This window comes from Pyxicephalus adspersus, chromosome 10, assembly GCF_032062135.1.
Source record: "Pyxicephalus adspersus chromosome 10, UCB_Pads_2.0, whole genome shotgun sequence".
Taxonomy (NCBI): Eukaryota; Metazoa; Chordata; class Amphibia; order Anura; family Pyxicephalidae; genus Pyxicephalus; species Pyxicephalus adspersus.
The window spans coordinates 52,182,103-52,203,835 of NC_092867.1; the positions used below are offsets into that span (position 1 = coordinate 52,182,103).

The 21,733-nt window shown below is 39.1% G+C and overlaps 1 protein-coding gene across 1 annotated transcript; it reads right to left on the reverse strand.

Annotated features, from left to right (window-relative positions):
- Positions 1–616: 616 nt before the first annotated feature.
- RPS6KB2 (ribosomal protein S6 kinase B2) lies at positions 617–17,270 on the reverse strand. Its single transcript, XM_072424513.1, has 10 exons — positions 17,124–17,270; positions 16,935–17,035; positions 16,607–16,697; positions 15,893–15,983; positions 14,291–14,398; positions 12,830–12,892; positions 12,462–12,539; positions 7,264–7,368; positions 6,250–6,344; positions 617–3,058 (listed from the first exon to the last, which is right to left on the reverse strand). The coding sequence occupies exons 1-10, from the start codon at positions 17,198–17,200 to the stop codon at positions 2,947–2,949; spliced, it is 921 nt and encodes a 306-aa protein (XP_072280614.1). The 5' UTR covers positions 17,201–17,270; the 3' UTR covers positions 617–2,946.
- Positions 17,271–21,733: the final 4,463 nt, after the last annotated feature.

Here is a 21,733-nt window from a genome sequence, read left to right on the forward strand (position 1 = left end):
GAATATCAACGGTCAGATTTTTGAATGTCAACCTGTACTAAAAATTTTTACCAAAAATTATTTGTACAAGGAAAAAACAAAACAAAACAAAAAAACAAAACAGAGCTCCTCTTTATTGAAAATTGTTTTAGTGCTTAGAAACAGACCTGGGGGACAGGCTGTCAGATAAATCCTGTGGAAGGTATGGAAGCCATGTCTATTATAAATATTTTTTAACAGGATTTATATAGGGCCAACATATTACACAGCGCTGTACATTAAATAGGGTTGCAAATGACAGACGAATACAAACAGTGACATAGGAGGAGAGGACCCTGCTTCGAAGACCTCTTATTCTTTTTTTAAATGTACATTTGAATCTGCAGCAAGCCATATGGTTTCTTGACTGGAGGACGATCAGCATAATCTATGTAAGCATAATCTTTCCTCTCTAGCCTGCCTTTTCAATTATTGGAGTTCGGTTCGTTCAATTATTTAAGATCAGCATAAAATGTATGGATTACCCCGAGCTGTCCACTTGCAAATCCCTGCAACCCTCCCACAACTAATGGATGACATTGCTGCATCTAAAATAAGATGTAATGAAACAGAAAGTCAAAAAAATAAAAAAAAAATATTAATTTTCATTTCCCCATTTTCGTGGGACTTTATTTGCTTTCATATACACACACTTCATCATGCCAGTAACAAGTTAAAAGAAGATTATTAAAAAAAAGAGTCTGTGGTTATCTCTTTAATTCAAACATAATTTAACAGCCACAGACAGCCTGAAAGCAAAATGCATATAATTTTTTAGTTTCAAAGTGCATGTCTTGCCTCTCCTACTGCCAATTCACATGGGTGTTTTTCAAAGACTGTCCCTGATGTTGTGGTTTACTTAGAACCCGCTGTTTTACTGGTTCTGATAAGTAGTTACTGGTACACTTACCCTCACTCCAAAAAGCCAAGTGATTTCTAAAGCACGATTTGTATTTTGCTGGTTAGTAGCTGGGAAAGGGAAGGACAGGTAGGGAGTTGCAAGAGTACCATTCTTATAATGCTTTTGGAAAATGGCATTACAATACTGATTCACTTCATTGACTATTGGGTGTAAACTTCTGCTTTGACACTTTAAACATTTTTAGATACCTGTATTTCAGAACTCTAACCACTGTGACAGTCTAATATAAAATCTGAACAACACAGGATCCTGCTGTAGAAGTTTCTTTTTTTTTTTTTTTTTTTTAAACAATCTACATGTAGGTTAGTGGTTGACAACTGTCACTTGTCTACTCTGAACGAAGATCCTTACACTGCTGAGGTTTTCTCTAAGCTCACTTGTTGTATACAGTCTCCAATTTCTAATCTTCCATCTCCTAGTTCTGGAAAACATTAAAATGACAGAACTGTGCAATACTTTAACTGTTTCAGTAGATACGTAGCTGTACTCCTGGTTATTTTTTAGGAAATCATGTATATTAATGCCCTTAAGGGTAAAGGGGCTCTCCCTTGGCATCCCTGCCTTTAAAGTAGCTGGGAACAATACCTAGTGTTTCTGGATATAGTGGAGCATGTCTCTTTTTCCCCCTTTGTGCTCTGGTCCAGACTTCCTTGGCACTCCTAATGCTGGCTGTAGATGAAATGGCTGAAAAGACATTGCCAGTTTCACCCTGCATTGCTAACATCTTGATTACTACACACTCTTAAAACAGGCTGGGTTTATCCATACATGAAAATCAAATATGTGACAAGTAATGTTAGGTCTTACCAACCTGGGCAACAGATTTGCTTTTTAAATACTATAGCTTTTGACCAAAACAATTTAGAATTACACACTAAAAATATTAAACAAATAAGAGGTATCATTAGCTAACAAGACTATGTCTTTGCAGCTCATATTATACAGTAGTTTTCTCTACACCTCTTGCATGAAGTGTCAGCGAGTTCTAGTCAGAGTTAGTTAACACATTACTAGTTAGGGTTAGTTAACACATTACAAAAATAGAAATCACTTTGCTGGGAGTTTGTTATAAAAAAAGAACATAAAATTTACTCTTTGTATTAGTGGTATAAATACTGTGTTGAAAAGCAGTCTGTTTCCCTGAGTGCTGCATTCTGTATACTGAAAAGATACCACAACTCCTTGGCTGCGCATGGTTGCTGGCTGATGCATCATTTGAATCCATTTAGGCATATTTAATAAGGCAAATAAGAAGGCAAGCACAGTAATTTAGAGCAATTTTTTAGAATTACCATTCTAATAATAAAAAACAAACATTAAGCTCCACTTTGTTGACAAGAAAAAAAAAATAAAAAAAATAAAAAATATATTTGTTTATATAAGTGATTATATAAACCGCAAATATTTAGAAAATGTTAAAAAATTCGAACCGGTTTCTGTATTAAAACAGAGAAAGGCCATACCAATAGATGGTAAGTGGGAGGGTCTACCTGCTACTGATTTATTATCTTTTTGTATTCAGAAGCACTGTACCATATATTTTTAGATGTCCAGTGCTACCAATAAGCATTTAATCAAGGAATGCTCAGTGTTTCAAAGTGAAACATAAATACTTTGCAGGGTACACCTATAATATGCCAAGGTTTTCTGCAGACTCCTGGTAAAAGCTTAGAACACGAGCAGGAGAATCAGAATTCTGGGTAGTTTGTTCCACAAATAATGATAGCTGGTAAAAAAGAAACAGAAAAAAAGTAGATAAAAAAAAATGTATCTTTACAGCTTTGCCAGTATATTGAAAAACTGACTGGCTGCAGAGAGAAATAAAGATAATTTTTGTAGTGTTAAAATGAAAAAATAATTTGCATAATATTTGTTTATGGTATAACACTTCAATGAAAAAAATGGAGTTTCCTTACATTCAGCTGTAAAAGGATAATTTGCTACAGATTACTGTTCTTTAATATTATTATTGCCTTATTAAACAAGTCTACTTGTCCTGATATTTACTATACTGCGCGCCTTCTTTTATCCTTGTGGCCTTTGGAGGAAATAGGAAGTGGCTGGGAGGACTCAAGGGGCTTCGAGTCATTCTGGGAAACTTGACAAACAGTTCCAGGGCTGAAGAAAAAAAAATAAAAAAAAAAAAAAAATAATAAGCTTTGGTTTTAATGTTCAAAACATGCTATAAATTAATAAGTATAGTAAAAATTCAATAACGTGTAGTGCAAAAAGGGAGGAAATTTATGAATTTAAGACAGGATCATTTTTTGGTATAGTTTAAATAAGCCCTAACTAGAAATGATACTCTGCTGGACCCAGTTCTAACAATGTAGAGCTTATAACCAATGTGCATATATAAGAGAAGTTGGGTAGCAATGAGCATAATATGATTTCATTTAATGTAAGCTGTAAACAGGAAGCAAAAACAGAAAGGATAAAAACATTCAATTTTAAGAAAGCAAGGTTTCCATTATTAGGGTGGCTCTCTGTGACTTGGACTGGGAGAGAATATTGTCCTTAAAGAACACAGAACAGAAATGGGAATGTTTTAAGTCTGTTCTACACAAACACACTGAAAAATATATTCCAATGGGTAATAAGTTTAAGAGGCTAAAATAAACCCTATGTGGCTCACAGCTAATGTTCAAAAAAGGGCATTCCGGAAATATAAAAATGAAAGATCATTTTCATCATATGAAGAATATAACAAAAGATGTAAAAAGGACATTAAATGTGCTAAACTTCAAAATGAAAGACAGATTGCAAAGGAAAGTAAGGCAAACCTCCTTTTTTTAAATATAATAATGGCAAAAAGATCAGATCTGAGCATGTAGCCCCTTAAAGGATGCCTCTGGGTTGGTCACTGGGGGTAAACAACAGGCGGTGTACACAAAGGAAAATGGCAGAACTGAAGTCCAAATTGCTAATAGCAAGGTCACTGCCCTAAATGAGCCATAATGGTTTAAAATTGATATGATTGAGAAACAGTTGAGCAAAATTAAAGTTGACAAAGCACCAGGACCTGATAGATTACATCCACGTGTACTGGCTTGGTACCAATGTATTGGCTTAGGGCCAATGTGGTTCCTATCTTCAAAAAGGGAGCAAAGTCATTACCAAGTAACTACAGACCAGTAAGTTTAACGTCCATAGTTGGAAAGGGCCTAGAGAGTTTGATAAAGAACCTCATGAATGTACTGTTTGATTGGGCAACCAAGTGGCAATTTATTCTCTCTTGAGAAGGGGGGTTATGACCACCCTTTATAAAATAAAATATAATATAAAAATATATAAATGGTCCATATAGAGAACTCTCTTCCCAACTATTCACTTACAACAAAGACCGTTACAAAGGACAAGAGGGCATACTTTAATAACTTTTAGCTATGGATAAGGAAGGGATTCTTCACTGTAAGATCAATGAAAATGTGTAATCAGCTCCCTCAAGAAGTATTTTCAGCAAGTTCTATAGATCGCTTTAAGAAAAAGCTGGATGTTTTTCTAGAAGCACAGAATATAACTGGGTATTAAGGCTTTAAAGTAAAGATAACAGACTGTTGATCCAGGGAACACCCAATTGCCTCATGGAATCAGGAAGGAATTTTTTCCCAGAGCAAAATGTACCAGTTTTTTTTGCCTTCCTCTGGATCAACTATGTCCATGGGGTTTTATATCTGAGATATGTTTATTTCCCAAGGGGTTGAACTTGATGGACTTATGTCTTTATTCAACCTGACTTACTATGTAACTTGTCTATAAGTGGAACAAACAGGAGGAAGAAAAAAACACACATATTGATGTTTGAACAGAGTATAAAGTCAAAACAAAGGTGCTTGAACAGACCTGCATAACACCTGATTTCTCTTTGTTATGAATAAATTACTAGCTTCTCTGAAAAGGCAAAGGTCTGACATTGGACAAGCTTCTTCAGCACACATACAGCTATTGGCTGCCCATTACAGTAGGTAAATAAAGTAAATGGTAGGGTAAGCCTGTAAAATGTGGTTGTCACATCCCAATTTAGGGTAAATATTAAGTAGGTCAAGAAGTATGTTCTCCTAAACAAACAATTGATTATGTCAAAGGACACTATCAGAATTGATATACGACAAGACTCCTAACACATTCTTACATTGGAAACCTAACTTGCCTATTTCTTTTAGGCCAATTACTCCCCAAGGATTAAGGAAATCTTGTTGATTACAAAGCAACTCAGTAATGACAGATCCCACTTACCTCTTTTGGCAAGTTTCCATCAAATAACTGCATTTTGTAGGACTATGGTCATGGTTCACACTTGCTACCATTTCTACCACCTGCCTTTTATTCTCAGACATTGATCTCATCTACTATTTGCTTACCATTCTCAGACATTGATATCATCTGTACACTCACTTTTAACCTTCAACTATCCAGTTATCACTAGCAGCATTCAGGAAATCCGTAATAAAGGCTGACTAGAGACATGCTGCAAAGTGGTATATATGCAAGCTCACTTAACAAAGATACACCAAAAGTAAATTAAAAAAATATATATCATATATTGCTCATATAGACCACACGACAGGATGCAGATATATGAGCTGGATGCAGTCTGGCAGGGCAGGAAACGCTCACCACATACACCACAGGTACTGAAGAACACAATACTTTGTATGAGGTGCTGAACCAAGTAAGCACAGTGGAAAGCTGCATATGCACAAGCAATCTGTAGCAAAGACAATTACTACGCCTTACTGTCTGAATGAAGTGCACATTTGCAGCCTGCATTCATTGTAATGTCTTTATTTTTAAGTCGGAACCTAAAACATTTGTGAACTGGTGTGAAAAAAAGGTCAATTTATTGCTGTATTTTTTATAATTTTATACATTTAAAATATTAATGTAAAATATGATTAACAATACATAATTAAATGTAGTTTAATATGAAAGAACAAATAATGTGAACAGTTGCAAAATTTGTATCCAAAATATGAAAAAATGTTCATACACCAGGTACATATTAATTAAAAAACATTTTATTCTGGTTGGATCCCTGCCTATAAAACTTACAGCCTACAGTTTGTTTTGGTCAATTCATCCTGCCGGTGGTAATATAATGGAGGCAAATAAGGCAAAGGGAAGACTATACATTTTAGGATTTAAATTACCATGCTCATAGTAGTTGACAATTGGTTTAAGTTTTGAGAAACCCTATTAAGTCTATGTGACCATTTTGAATACATATAGTGCTCAGCTTAGTTTCAGAATTTTAGATTTTAGTTTAAGAATAAAGAATATGATATATGAATACAGCTAGGAGTGCTCACCTTGGAGATTGAAGATGAGGAGACTGATGCCATGATTGAAAGCTGAAGACCTCTCGAAGGCTTTCCATAACTGAAGGAGCAATATAAGTGAAACCCTGGACAATGGTCAGAGAAGCCAGTTAAGTTTACAAGAATGACAGGAAAATAAAAAACAGCTAGTTATTAACTGCTATTTCAGTATTACTACTATTTATGGGTAAAGAAAAAAAAATTCAGCCATAAAAATCCTTGTTTTTTATTCATGTCTCTCCTTATAGCTTTATTTGCTTAACACTATACTCCAGACAGATATGAAAATACAAACTAAAAATCTCTGTATACATTACTGAATGTATGAGCCTACATATAACTTGATATTGCACTCTTGCTCTTCATGAAAAGCAAAGCTCAGTTTGGTAGAGGGAAAACAGTTTCCATGATCCAGCACTCTCATATTGGCAGAAGTAGACAGCAAAGAGACTTAGAGATAAGCTCACCAGTTACAAGCTTGAAAGGGGCCAAACCTGTAGGGGGCATGCTATGCTGGTGATCCTATTGCTGACGAAAATTGCTTTACAGGTCTAAATAGTTTAGAAGAAATACCTTGTTAAGGAAGCCTCAAGCATACAGCCAGTGACACACAAAAGTAGGTGAGACTGAGTGTTTTCTCTGCAGGTTTAGTTCTGCATAATGTTACTTAACTATAACAGAGAAAAAAAATAGTTTATACTGCCCTACTGTGCTAAAACAAACTGATGGTCACGATAATGATGCCGGCAAGTTATAATTAACTGGAAAATATTCTAGCAGCAATTTTATTTTGAACACTTCTTGCAAACAGCCATATTTTGATAAGCATTTTGAACCAAAAGGGCTTTGAAAAAAATGGAAGGAAAAAATGTGAAATTATGTTGAAGTGACACAAATATATTGGCAGATATAAATGATCTTTCACTTTACCACATGACATAGCAAAACTTGTGCAGTGCAGAAATAATTTGTCAGAGATAAGAAGGTCGATAAATCTAAACTCACCAAAAAGGCTTGGTTTGCACTCTCACTGATGACAGAGTCAGGACTGTCTATAGGGGTCTGTCGGGTGAAATGGGCACCAAAGTGACTGGCATCATCCTCAGACACCTAAAGAAAATAAAACAAACTGCTGCATAAATGAAAATAGTTACAAAAATGTTCTTGCTATTAAAACAACAAAAGCTGCCCAAAGTGGATCTGCCAAGCCCTAGAAAGTGTGCACAATTACTTTGTGGTGTCTCCAAATACAACACCTGTGTTTCTTTTCCTTTAACAATAATGTTTATTATTTATAACAAGCATAGCAATTCCAGATTAAACCAGAGACATCAGGAGTCAAAGGGGGCAATAACAAGTATCAGGGGTAGGGGGATAACGAACTGGAAGCAAAACAGCCAGGGGTGTCACCCCAAGTGTCCATCTACAAGTTCCATAATGTTCCGTTTAGAAGAGGGTCCAATGAGATCATGGTGCAATTCTGAGTAGGAGGTAGGTCAATATTCACAGACCCGAAGTGGTATAGGGGCTAAAGACAAAAGACAGTCTGCCACTGATGCAACAAAGACATGGGTGGCAGGCACATAAGAGGAAAGGAGGAGAGGAGAGAAGTAGAGGAAGAGGGGGAACACAAACTTAGAAAGGAGAAGGGGGAAAGTTCGAGAGGCAGTCTGTATCCGGGCGCATGTCAGTGCCTCAGGCGAAAGACCAGTGTTCCAGATTGCCAGCAACCGATTGTGTGTATCAGAAAGGATACTGGTCATCTTCTCATAGACCATTATGGTATCCAGTATAGACTCCACTTCTCTGTATGAAACCTCTCTGTATGAAACCTAGGGAGTTCTCCGGGCTTTTGCTATCACCTGTTTGGCCATCATGAACACAAAAGTAGTCAACTTAAATTGAGGGAATTGGTCCAGATATGATTCCCACCTGCACACGAGGTAGAGCCCGTGGGGAAGGTAGGGACATGAGCTGGCGGTAGAGTCCTGGCGATAGGGATGTCTGTAGGCCGTCAGGTTCAAAGGAGGAAAGTATTATGGAGTAATGCATTCCCGTTAATTTTAAGAAATGGTATAAAAATTTAAGTTTGTATATTGTCCAACAGCAATACGCCAACAGATTTGTACATCCAGGTGGGAATTAAGGATTATGAAGGAGGGGCCGCAAGGGGGGCCAGGGAGACAATAAATGCGCAGAAGTTTTACATGCATCCCAGATGCTCAGGGAGTGCTAGTAAGGGTCTTTGGGCGAAGCAAGGGAGGGAGCCACTGCAGTGCAGATACAGGAAGAGGTGCACAGTTGTTCACGTCAAGGGATACTCACAAAGGCTTTTCATTAACAGCATGGAGAGCGGTCAATTGGTTGATTTGTGCAGTTGCATAGTATTTCCTAAGATTGGGGACTCCTAACCCGCCTGATTGTCTGTGGGTGTACATAGTACCACATAGATACTCTAGGCCAGGGGTGTCAAACTCTGGCCCCCAACGTCCTTTTTTTGGCCCCCAAAGGAATTCTAAATTTGAACTGCAGCTGGCCCGCCGCTGCATTGAAATAGCGCTGCTACAACAATTCCCTGCATCACTCGCGTCAATAGACCAGCGGGCTCTCTGCCTAAGCGTGGCCCCACATTGGACTGTTTTATAGACGCAAATAATGCCTGGAATTTTAAAAGTGGCGCTTTTTCAATGAATAGGGAGTTTCAGCGGCGGGCCACTCAGTAAGGTTTAGCTCCGCATTGGCCGCGTCTGGCATTTCCAGCATTCCCCTCCATCTGTACTTTTCCTTGTTACTTCAAGGCATGGACTTGAATGGTTGGATTTTCATTGAAGAATATTGTTATATCTAATGAGAAGGAAACCTTTCCTCAATTTTTTCAATAAATTTCAAGGTTGGCCCGCGTCCAAGTTTTTATTTTAGCCCTAAGTTTGACACCCCTGCTCTAGGCCAGGTCTCACGCCAGATAAAGGTATCCACTTTGGCCTGCCCGTTACATAGTACAGTAGAGTGCGAAAACATAGCAGTTTGGGGAGCTAGCTCATTTTAACCGCTGCAATGTGCCCAAGCCAGGAGAGCGGGAGGTCAGAGCAGGATTGAAGAAGAGAGGTCAAAGAGGAAATCACGAGATGGTAGTTGGTGGCATACAGTGAGTGATAGGTCCTGGAAATTTTGACCTCAAGTTATGTGATTGTGGAAGATGACCACGGAAAAAGGAAATCTGCCTGAGCTTAAAAAAAGAGTTGTAGGTGGCAGGGAGATGTTGTAGGCCAGTGACTTGTCCATATTGATTTTCAAGCCAGATATAGTAGAGAACTGGTTTAAACAGCTAAGAAGGTTAGGAAGGGATATCAGTGGTTGAGTCATGTCATTCACATTTGGATGTTGCCTCAACTGGGTACCTGGGTACCCCCCCCACCACCACCACCACCAAGATGCTGTGCATTTTTTTGGATGCGGATTGCTAGGGGCTCCTAAGCAAGGGTGACAGGTAGATGTAAGGGAGGTAGATGCGGTGGACAAATGTTGTTTATTCACCTTGGGATAATACGTTACGTTAGAGACCCCTGCTAGGATCACTAAGCTTTTTGCATGAACAGAAAGTAGTCCAAGGATGTGCGAGAGAAATTTTATTTGATAGGTATTAGGGGCATAGTTGGTAGGAAGGGTGACTTCAGAGTCAGTAAGAGGACCTGCAAGCGGGATCAACAACTTTATGTGTGCATATGAAAAGCAAGCTCAAATAAAAAGCAATCAACACCCCTCCGTTTTTCACTGTGGCATTTGTAGAGAAAACTAGGGGTAGTTTAAGTAAAAAAGAAGGGTTGGGTAGTCTCCTGAAAACATACTATGTCTGCTTTGCTGGACTTGGAGAAATGGAAAGCCTTAGTGCGCTTTTGTGGAGAGGTGAAATGCAGGACGTTGTGTGAAAAAAATCATAAGACCCACCATGGCAGACCAGGAGTCCAAACAGGGGGCCAGGTGATTTGGTAAGTGTCCCTACTACCTCTCAAAGAGGAAGGAAGAGCAGACACAGGGAAGGAAAAGAACAGCTGCAAAGGGGTAAAGACCATGAAAGCAGAGGGAGACAAACAACCAAAACAAGGAGGAGAGCATTTTTCATGCAGTACAATGTACAAAATGAAAAAGGAATATTCACTAGCTCAATAAGCGAAGTGAACGTAAGGAACCACCCACCCAGGCACTTGGCAACTAGGTAGCGAATGCGATTGTTCACAGTAGAATATCGAGAATAAGAGGGGAAGAGGGGAAAAAATGATTCTATAAACAATATATATATATATATATATATATATATATATATATATATATATAATGAATGGAGAGGTTCATGGGAAGAGGTTTTGGTGGCCAGCAGATCCATGTGTTCTTCCAGCTCATCAGTTCTGGAGCCCAGGTCTCTAAACTCCCTAGTCGGCTGTGTGCCCAGCCTGCAGTAGCAGATGTAAGCTCACGTGGCTGCATGGTTTGGATTTTACCCAGAAGCACAGCCTCTTGGGCAAGAAAGGTAGATTGGGGAGCCACATTCTGGTCAGGCAGGCTGTCATTTGAGGAGCCGTCAAGAATATCTGGTTCTCGTCTGGAGCGGGGAGTCTTTGGCTGGAGGGGAGGACGCCATGTTGGAACATGTGGATCTGGAGGGGAGCATGGAAAGCCATCCCTGGCATCCCGCGGACTTAAAACTTTTACCAATCAGAGCTGGGTGAGTAGAGGAGAGAACGGATAAGGCGATATATACAATGTGACAAGAAATGCCGCTGTTAGCTGCGCTGAGGAGCCCGGGTGGTGTGAAGTGCAGTTTGACTACGTCCACTACCTTGGCTGCGCACGCCACCTGTTTTTAGGCCTTTTTAGGCTGTACAACAGGGCCAGATCCTCCAATGGCAAATACATTTTTGCTGGATTGAAATGAAAATGTTAAGAGTGGGGCATTGCACAGAATATATTTTGTATCAGCATCAAAAATTAAGGTTCAATAAACAAGAATGGATTTGAAAGTCATTCATATGCAGGTGGTCTTTTGACTTTAAAAGTAAAAAAAAATGACGGTTACATAAAATCCTATATTGAAAAAACATGTACAGAATGTTATATGTAATGAAAGTCATTTGAATACTTGGTTTTAAGACAGCAAGTGCATACACAATTTTGTTTTTTAGTGTTTTTCTGCAGGCTGATAAAATATATTGATATACAAGGTGTTAACCAAAAGCTCTGTGCTCAGTTAATGAGTGAGAGCGTCCTGTAACACCATTGTGATCTGTCTCTCACAGTGTTATTTGGTGATTTCTTTAGAAATTACCACTTTATACCATGTTGTGTTAACACGGTTAGTAACAATTGTTACATGCCAACACAGAGCTGTCCGAAGGATTGTCTTCAGTAAGATATCCACATATAGATAGATTGCAAGATACCATTACAGAGAAACAGCATCTTTGATTTGTGGTCTAGATAAACAATAAAGTTTTAGCTGCTCATTATGTGGTGCAAATCAGTCTGTAAGGAAATTATTATTTCTAAAGACAATATCCAATAGGATATGTAACTCAGAAAATGAACATTACATATTTTGATTAATATTGACCCATAAACAGGAAATACTCCAATCCTCTTATGTAATCATCTTTTGGTTACAAAGCCTGACTGAAATGCAATAATGTTCATTTGCAAGTGCCCTCTATTTAAGTTTTGAGAGTATTTTTTTTTTCATTTTTAGGGTTAGAGGAAATCATCAGAGCTGCTTTACCTTTTGCAATACATTAACAACGCTGTCAAATTGCTGTGAGCACCCCAATATGGTCACACTACCTTATTGAAAGCAAGATCACTAGAGTGTACTAATATATATGCAGAGATACTCTGGGTTCTCCAATTTCAACTCAGCATATAAAAGCATAAGGTAATCTTTTTTCCACTAAAATGTGTCCCAACCTATGTGAAGGTTTAAAATTATTCTAAAGCGCATGCCTGCTGCATTGTGTGTACATGGCAGCTCTTAGCAAAGTAAATTCAAGAACCATCTGCTTTTTCACACAGCTAATACAATTAGTCCTGAAAGGACACCACAACATAAAGAAGCATGAAAGATAGGAAAAAAAAATTTCACTTAAACAGAATACACAGAAAATGCAAAAGAGATATATCTCAGCCTCCCATATTTATTTGCCGATTTGTGTACTCACCAGGTTGGGGTTGTATGGTGGTTCAATTCTGCAATTCAGCAGGTCATCCCAGTGAATCTGTCTAAAAAAACGGTGCTTCTGCAATTCAGAAAAAAACAAAAAATGAGGGCCAATACAAAGAAAGACAGACAATGTGATCTAGACAAGAAATACAGACAAATTTTAAAAAGCAAATTTACTCTAAAAGACAGGGTCTATTTAAAGTAATAGGCTGTCAGGAATTTGCAGTTTCCCACAAATGTGGAATTTAGGTTCTTGAAATTCTTCTTCTGCATATACAAATCAAATGTATAATTAACATTTATTGGTAGTATTTAAAATTAAAACTTGCTGAATAAAAAAAAAAAAAATATTGCTGACTAGAAGACCTGAATATCTGCCACATCAGCCGGTCCTGATCCAAGTCTCTGAGTAGGATTCTTCTTAAGCAGCTAAAATAAAATTAAAAAAAAAAAAAAAGTTAAGAAGATTTAGCCATTTAGCCATTTTGAAGGGGGTTTTATACTGTGAAGTGCCACACTGTATGATGTTTAAATCAATAACAATCTATAGAAAAAAATTGAAATGTTTCCTTTTAAAAGGCTTGGTTTTTATTATGCTTTTTTTTTTAAATTAAATTAAATTGATTAGATAACACTAATCAAACTAAATATGCTAAAACCTTAAAAAAAATAGTGAGAAGATAAAAGGAGAAAACAAAAACAATGGTTCTCTAAGTGTTTTCTTTTTTTGTTGTAATTTAAACTATAAAATATCATAGATAGGCATATTTGGGTCGAGAGTTTACTTGGAATAAGGATCAAGTGTTTACCTGAGAGGAGGAGGTAAGGAACCAGCCCGAAATTTCCAATTATTATGAAATTTCTTAGAAGCAGAAGTGATGCCCAGCATCTGCTTACCCTGGCTATGCCAACCAGGCATCGCCAGACTACACAGACGCCGCCTGGCACCTGCGTCCCCGGGGTGTGAACGTTGGGGAGGCGAGGCCAGGGGAAGCAGATGTCGGTCGGGACAGTTGGGCAGGTAGGCGGGAAATTTAAAGTAATGAGTATTTTTAAATGTACCACTTTTACATTTAAAAATACTCATTATTCATACCGCCAGGGCGGTTAATGGAACACCAGAGAGGAGGATGTTACAGTAGTCCAGACGAAAGATAATAAGAGCATGAACAAGGAATATGATGGTCTCTGTTGACAGGTAGGGGTGGATTTTGGAGATGTTGTGCAGGTAAAAATGGTAGGACTTTGAGATGTTCTGAATATGTGGCTGAAGGAGAAGGCGGAATCTAAGGTAACACTAAGACAATGAAGTTGAGGGGAGGCCCAGATGGCATAACCCATGTCATCACACTGTAGTAGTGTACACAAGGTCCTACGTCCAATCATATTCACAGTTATGTTTACCCAGTACAGTACAGATGTTGTGTCATTCAAGAAAATATTCTGACTCTCCTGAGGGGGAGTGATCACAACATGCCAACTCTAGTACATTTACAGAATAGCATTTCCCCTTCCATCAGTTTAGAGAGGCCAGTTCAGTAAAAGATTGCTGCCTATTGGTATGTGTCTTATTTCACAGTCCTCTGGGTGTTGATTTACAAAAGTTGAGCAGATTCAAGCTGGTGTTGGACTTGAAGCTGCTTGGCAATACAGCGGAACCAACCAATAGGTGGAGGTTCCCAGTGAAAAAAAAAAACCCTTTAATCTGATCACACATATTGTATATCCAATAAAAACCTCTTATCCAACAAATAGCTCTAAAAAAAAAAAATATAATATTGTAATCCCTTGCAGCCAAATTTGCAAAATATATTCACAAAATTATACCTTCTTTAGGAGGTCACAGGCATCGGGTGTCAGGTATGGAGGAAATACTGGCTTGCCCTTTAGAGTTTTCTCAATGATTTTCTTTCTGTTATTCCCAGTAAAAGGGGGCTTTTCATCACACAGAAGAAAATGGCAGGGGATGTAAAAGTGGGTCAAAAACGAAAGGAAATTCAGGGGTTAGTTACATATTGTTCAGAATTGTACTAAAGCAATAGACCTCTTCCTACTCCAGATTTAAAGCTGAACTTCAGGCAAACAGCTACATGTTCAAAATAAATACATATCAAAAAAGAAGTTTTAGCTGACAAAAAAAATTCCAGAGTTTTTTATCTAGTTCTCAGATTTTTTCTTCTATGTCACACAGCACTACCCGGTCGGGGAGGAAGGGAGAATGACATTTCTTTACAGTAGTTCACTAACAGTTCTAAGTATTGTCCCTCATTCAGCCATTGTCTGGACAATACAAGAAGAAGCACAGGTTGTAAATAAAATCACTGTTTGATACAGCAGTTTGGAAGAGAACGGACCAGCAGCTTTGGCATGCGGGATGGATTTTTTAAATACAAAAGTGCTTTTTATCAATTCTGCTTTACAGACACATTTCTTTTCAAAAAGAAATTTAAATTTAAAAGCAAATCGTTGTAAGAAATCACATGCATAAATAGCTGTGCAAATGGCGAAGGTCAGATTGCTCACAGAGTTCCATTAGGATGCTCTGGATAAAGCCACTGGAGGCCAGCCTACTAAACCTCCATCTACACCTGTTTAAAGGAAAGGGCAGCACAGAAATGTACTGCTGCTTTTAGTTGTGCAAAGAACAGGCTCAAAGCAGGAAAGAGGCATTGCTGTACTCCTTAAAGCACGATAGTTTACAAATATTTATGTACGTAAGAGGCATATACTGGCATATATTGATCGAATGTGGCCATCCGGAATATGTTCTGCATAAACAAAAGTGACAGATTTTGTTATATCACCAGACTTTTTAATATATTTTTATTTCAACACTATCAATTCAGAGCACAGTACTGCAATTTATTGTGGGTTTATAAATGACAACATCAAGAACCTAACTCAGGACACAGGTCCTAGGCTATGATACCTGAATAGTCCAGCAACATGTACAAAATACAAATAGACACTATGAGGTGAATTTTTAAATTGTTCTCCTGTCAATTCAACCTAAATTTGCTCTTTATTCCTTAGAACAGTGATTTTCAACCACTGTGCCATGGCACACTAGTGTGACGTGAGAGATCTTCTGGTGTAGCGTGGGAAATTATCCAATTTCAGTAATTGGTCTGAAAATTATTATTTTTTTACTGCAAATAATTTGTCATTCGTCTATACCAGCGATGTATAGTGATAGGCGGAACAAATAAATACTCTTCCACTAGATGGCAGCAGGTAGCTAACTAACCTGTCTGTGACATTTTTGTTTAGTCGTGTTCCGTGGGATTTCTCTAATGTAAAATATGTGTAGAGTAAAAGCACTCAAATGTGAAAACACTTGTCTTCTTTGTATGTATGTTTAGACTGCAGAACTAATGCTGCAGAACTTCACAACATTCAATCATTAACCCTCTATCACAGAATACTTACTGAGCCAGTTAGCATGTCATATAATAGTATCCCCAGGCTCCACCAATCAACTGCTCGGTTGTGTCCTTTGTGTGCCAGTATTTCAGGTGCCCTAGAGTAAAAGGTGGAAGGTTAAAATATATGCAATACATAAATACATATGTGTAGCAATGAGTCAGCCCACTTATCTTTATAAAAGGCAGATACTTTCTAATGTTCCTGTACTTAAAACTTCTGCTATTACTGCAGGGGACCTGGGAGTGCAGATTAACATTAACAATAATAGGGATTGGCAACATATTTACATTACATGACTACACAAATTATGTTGACTCTAATTCTCAGGGCATAGTTATTATTATGACCTTTTTTTAAAAGTTGGTATGTATTGTGTTTTAATTTACATTAAGAACTGTTTTTCTGTGTTGTGTGTGCTTTTACTTTTAACGGTTTCTGGGAATGTGTAAGAGGTAATACCTCAGTTACTCATTTGCTTGATAGTACTGGATATCAGGACAATCTTATTAAATGAGTTATTTAAAAATCTAGGCCAAGAACCCTTATTTCCTCATCCAACAAACCTCCAAAATATTTTTGAAGGAGAAGATGCGTGAAAGAGGTATATAGTGGTTTCAAATGCTTATTGTACTGCGCACACTTATCTTTGGCTTCCTAATAAAAACTTTAGTTATTCCCTTTTTAATTCCAGTACAACATATTCTGCCAAAAACGTACATGTATTCCACAGTTCCACAGAATGTGTGTGTCACACTGTCTCCATGAATAGACTCCTTGCACATTCCAAAGTCTGTGAGCTTAATGTGACCTAAAAAGAAACCAAAAATTCAGAATTTTAAAAAGGCTTTCTGCGCATGACTCCCAGTGCCTCCCTTATAACACTAAATAGGTGCAACATAGGGAAAAACTGTTTAAAAAGTCAAAAAAACAGTGAGTTACTGAAAACTAATGTCTACAACCAGCAAATGCGCATTAAATAGTATTCAATATAGGATTGTTATTTAAAAAATATCTGTACAAAGGAATTTGCAAATCTCAGGCATACCATGTGCACTAAGCATGACATTTTCTGGCTTTAGGTCCCTGTAGATGATCCCCAAAGAATGTAGGTGTCCAAGAGCCAAAGCAATTTCTGCTAAATAGAAACTGCAAACAATATTAAACTTTTAATAAACCTAGCAATTTAATAATTCACTAAACACACTACATCTATGCTGATTGAAATTATACATACCAGGCTGTATCTTCCATAAAAATTCCTTCTCGCTCCAAGTGCAGGAACAGCTCCCCACCTGGAATAAAAGGGCTCATGTATTAACAGAAATTTTCTAACATAAAGCCTATGCAAGCAAAGTGTAGCAACACTAAAATTCTTAATCTGCTATGTACACAGCAGTCATGCAGACTGTGCAACCCTCTGTCTTTATTATATAGTTGAAATGCAACAGTTGCTTCAGAAAACAGAAAAAGGTTCACACTTGTATTCAATTCAATTAATTATGTAAATATATATATATATATATTCTATTTTTTAAAAATTCTTTATTTTGGGGCATGGCTACGAGATGGCGGCGTGAGGGAGTTTCCTTCTGAGCTCTTACCGCTTCCACCAGTCTGTAAAGTCTGGCAGCCTCCGTCAACCATTTTCTCCCCCACAAACCGCATGCACGCACGTAGGAAGAGGGAGCCTCTACAGCTAGTCCTGCAAGCTCCATGACTCAATACCTTGCCACCCCAGGGCGCCCAGCATTGTCTGCAGAGGGTTCCCGGGATTCTGCCTCCCCAGAGCCCAGCATCAACCATGCTACACAGCAGACACTTGTTTCACATGCCATGCTGCAGGAGCTCTTTGCCACACTGCCTACAAAGAGTGATTTAGAAAACATGCTGGCCAACCTAGAAGGCTCCCTACGTGCAGATTTAGACGCAGTTAAGCAAAAGGTGTCAGCAGTTGATACTAGAGTATTGGCCATGGAATCCTCTGCTAGCAATATGCAATCCTCTGTGACCACCCTAGAATCTGCTATTGGAAATGTTAAATCACAGCTTACTTCCTTACTGCTTTGCACTGATGACCTGGAAAATCGCAGTAGGAGAAATAATGTGCGCCTCAGGGGGAATCCCTAATTCAACAGGTAACGCTGACTTGTACGCTTTCTGTGACAACCATTTTCAACATGTTTCTTGACCGCCCATTAGATACAGCCATTGAACTTGACCGGGTACACAGAGTGCGCAGTATCCGAGACCGCAGTTCCTAATGATGTGCTGTGCCGTGTCCACTACTACACTTTAAAAGAGGAGATAATGAGAAAAGCTTGGCGGCGAGGTCCTGTGGACTTTGATGGTGCAAGTATACGGTTACTACCGGATGTCTTGGCACAGACCTCGCCGTGTGTACGCGCCGTGCCCACTATTGGAGTTGATCCATTCTGCGGGAGCATAGTATAGATGGGGCTACCTATTCCATGTATTAGTGACGAAAGGAGGAGAGACATTTGCTCTACACTGCCATGCACAGAATCCTGCATTATTCTCCATGCTAGGAGTAGATCCGATTGTAATTCCAAACTGGCTGGATTTCCCTACAGAAGAAGCGGCCTCTCTGCTGCGAAATCGCAGGAGAGATTTTCCTCGGAGACCTGCACGTGTAGCTCTACAAGGAGAAAGGAACCCCCCGGGCCCCACAGCCAATGAACCTTGATCCTTTCCCCCATTATGACTGGTGCCTTTCTGGGACTAATGGTTTGTGACCTACTGATATTGTTGCCATTACAGTAAAAAGTAGTTAAGCCATTACAGCTGAACTGACTTATGTTTTATGCCTACAACTTAATGCTGCTACTGTTTTTAGGTTTGTTAGATTTGTTGATTGTGATATTTTATGCCTGCCCTCTAGTGAAAGAGCTTACTGCTGAAATGTTAAGTCTGATCTGAAAATGCACTTTAATCTTTACTACCATTTACTGTCTTCATGTGCTAAATTGAAATGTTAGAATGAGCTAAATATTACAGAAGAGAATACTTTACCTATGAGCTGAGCTGCTTGATACTTGATACTTTGCAACGATAGTCCATTATTATCCTGATGGAGTGCAATTATGATGGGCAATGTACTAAGCAGTGTACTAAGATGCAACCCCCTGCCTTGGAGTTTTATTCCTCCCAACAAGCTTAGTGATGTATTTTGGGATTAGTGGGGTTGTCTTAGATGACCAGGCTGTCGTGATACAGTAGCTACTGCAGTGTCACTGAGGCACTAGGGGGCCAACGGTTTATAGTCCACTTTAGTTATGTGCATGGCCCTACTTTCCTAGATTATAAGGCTATCTGACAGCTTAATGTACAACAGATGGGTTTCTATATGGCGACAGTCGCAGGATGATAATAGGATTCTCTTGCTCTACTGTTTTATGCCTTTTATCTCCTTGAAGTTCTGGGTTATTGATGCCTTACATGCAAAAGTGCTATTATTCATAATGTCTGAATGTCTACCAATAACATTGGCTGGCAGGTTGTTCAGTCCATAGTGAGCGGTACCTGAGCAATAACACTGCCCGAAGGGGTTGACCCTGGAGGCGGAGAGGTGGGCTCTGTTTGAGCCCGACCGTTTATTACCACTGGTGTCGTTTGATACACCGCTGGCTGTGGAATGTCCTGAACAAACGACGGTGTAATGGTCTGTACATAGAGATCGGATTGCTGTGTTTTTGAAAGGTAAATACACTATTCAAGATGGTTTCTTTTTTCTTTTCCTGATTTATCTGGGGAGACAATATTTGTTTTCTTGTTATGCATCCAAGGTTTTTACTGTTGGCAGATCTTAGACTGTTAGCTAATTAAAATCAGACGCGGTGGAGCCATGCCTAAGTTGAGTTCCACTTTCCCCCACTAGTTTGCTCCTTTTCCTGATGGAACAGGAGCTAGATACTGACTTACATTAGTACTATGGTGGGCTCCGGCTGTTTGTCTGGAGCACTTTCCACCTTCCTCTTTTTCTTCACTCCTCTCCCCCCCCTTCCTTTTTGTTTTTCTTTTCCTTTACCCACTCTTCCCCTTCCCCTCCACCTTTCCTCCTTTCTGGTTTTCCTTTCTTTTTCTCATCCCTCCCCATCCTTTGTGTGGTCCCAAGTCCACCCCTCGTCCCCCGTGCCTCTCTTCCCTTGTTTTTCCTCCTGTTTTCAGTGGAATTATAAGATAAAAGAAGGCTCTTCTCAGCGCCCATATGTCACTAAAAATTACATCCATCAATGCTAAAGGTCTCAGTTCCTCAAATAACCGCTCAGTGGTATTGAATTCCCTCAATCGTCTAAAATGTCAAATAGCATTTGTACAGGAAACGCATTTCTGTCACGATAAGATACCATCGCTTAAAAACCACCGTTTTCAGACAGCATAGCATGGCTCATCCCCTGACCCAAAGTCCAAAGGTGTCAGTATATTAATTGATAAATCTCTCCCTTGGATGCTAGTCACTTTGAAGGTGGACCCTGAGGGGAGCTACTTCTTAGTTAAGGGGAAGATCCACACTCAAATATTCACCCTGGGGAACTTGTATCTCCCAAACACTAATCAAGTATCTTTTTTGGAAGAGTTCCTAGATGTTGCCGATATGTTTGCAGAGGGAACTTTGGTGGTGCTCAATGTATCTAGAGGGGCTTCTCACCTCCCTCACACTGTTCTACGGCGCCTAAAAAGTCTTTTGCACCTCCATCAGCTTACTGATATCTGGAGAATACAGCACCCTAATGAGCTTGACTACACTTTCTACTCTCCAGTTCACAAAACTTATCGTGAATAGATTTTTTCCTGGTTAAACATGATGCCATCTCCCAAGTACAAGTTCATAGATAGGAAATATGACATTTTCTGATCACACACCAATCTTGATCATGGTATTTTCTGATGTTTCCTCCCCAGGGGGTAGTCCTTGGTGTCTAAATGAATCACTTTTGTCTTCAGGTGAATTCGGGACTCATTTACAGGGAGAGATATCGGCCTTTTTTGATAGGAATGAAACATCAGTCTCTAGCCCGCTGACCGTTTGGGAAGCCCAAAAGTGCTACGTCCGTGGTCTGTTGATACAACAAGGCCATAGGGTTAAAAAAAGACCGTCAGCAGCAACTGACACAACTACTCCAGGATTTATATGACCTAGAGACTAGACATAAACGTGGTCACTCCCCGGACACGGAAGGCCAATTAGTAGAATTGAGGGGGAGAATAAATATGCAATTCTGTTTCAAAGCGAAGTCTCAATTAGATAAATACAGAGCTTTTTTTCTATGAATACAGTAATAAGTGCGGGAAAGCTCTAGCACGTGCCATAAGAGTCAAACGGGCCCGTACCTTTGTACCTTGCATACAATCAAGTTCTGATACCTTGCTACATCACTCTCAGGATATAGCTGATGCTTTTAAGGATTTTTACTCCAAGCTCTACAACCTCAGAGGGCATCCTGAGACATGTCCTTCAGGCACAGTTGATACAAATATACAGGAATATCTGGCGGCCTCAGGTGTCCTCAAGATACGGGAGAGAGCCTTGGCAGCTTTGGATGCTCCTATCACCTCAGTAGAGTTGCAAGCAGCCATTACTAATGCGCCCACAGCTAAGGCACCTGGCCCTGATGGGTTTACCCTAGCTTAATATAAGCGGTTTCTCCCTCAACTCTCGGGCCCACTTTTGACAGCCTTCAATGCACTTTCCCCGGAACATCTATTGCCTGCTGAATCCTCCAAGGCCCATATCACAGTCATCTTGAAACCTGACAAAGATGCTAATATGTGTGCAAACTATCTCCCGATATCGCTCCTGAATTGTGATATTAAGCTTTTTTCTAG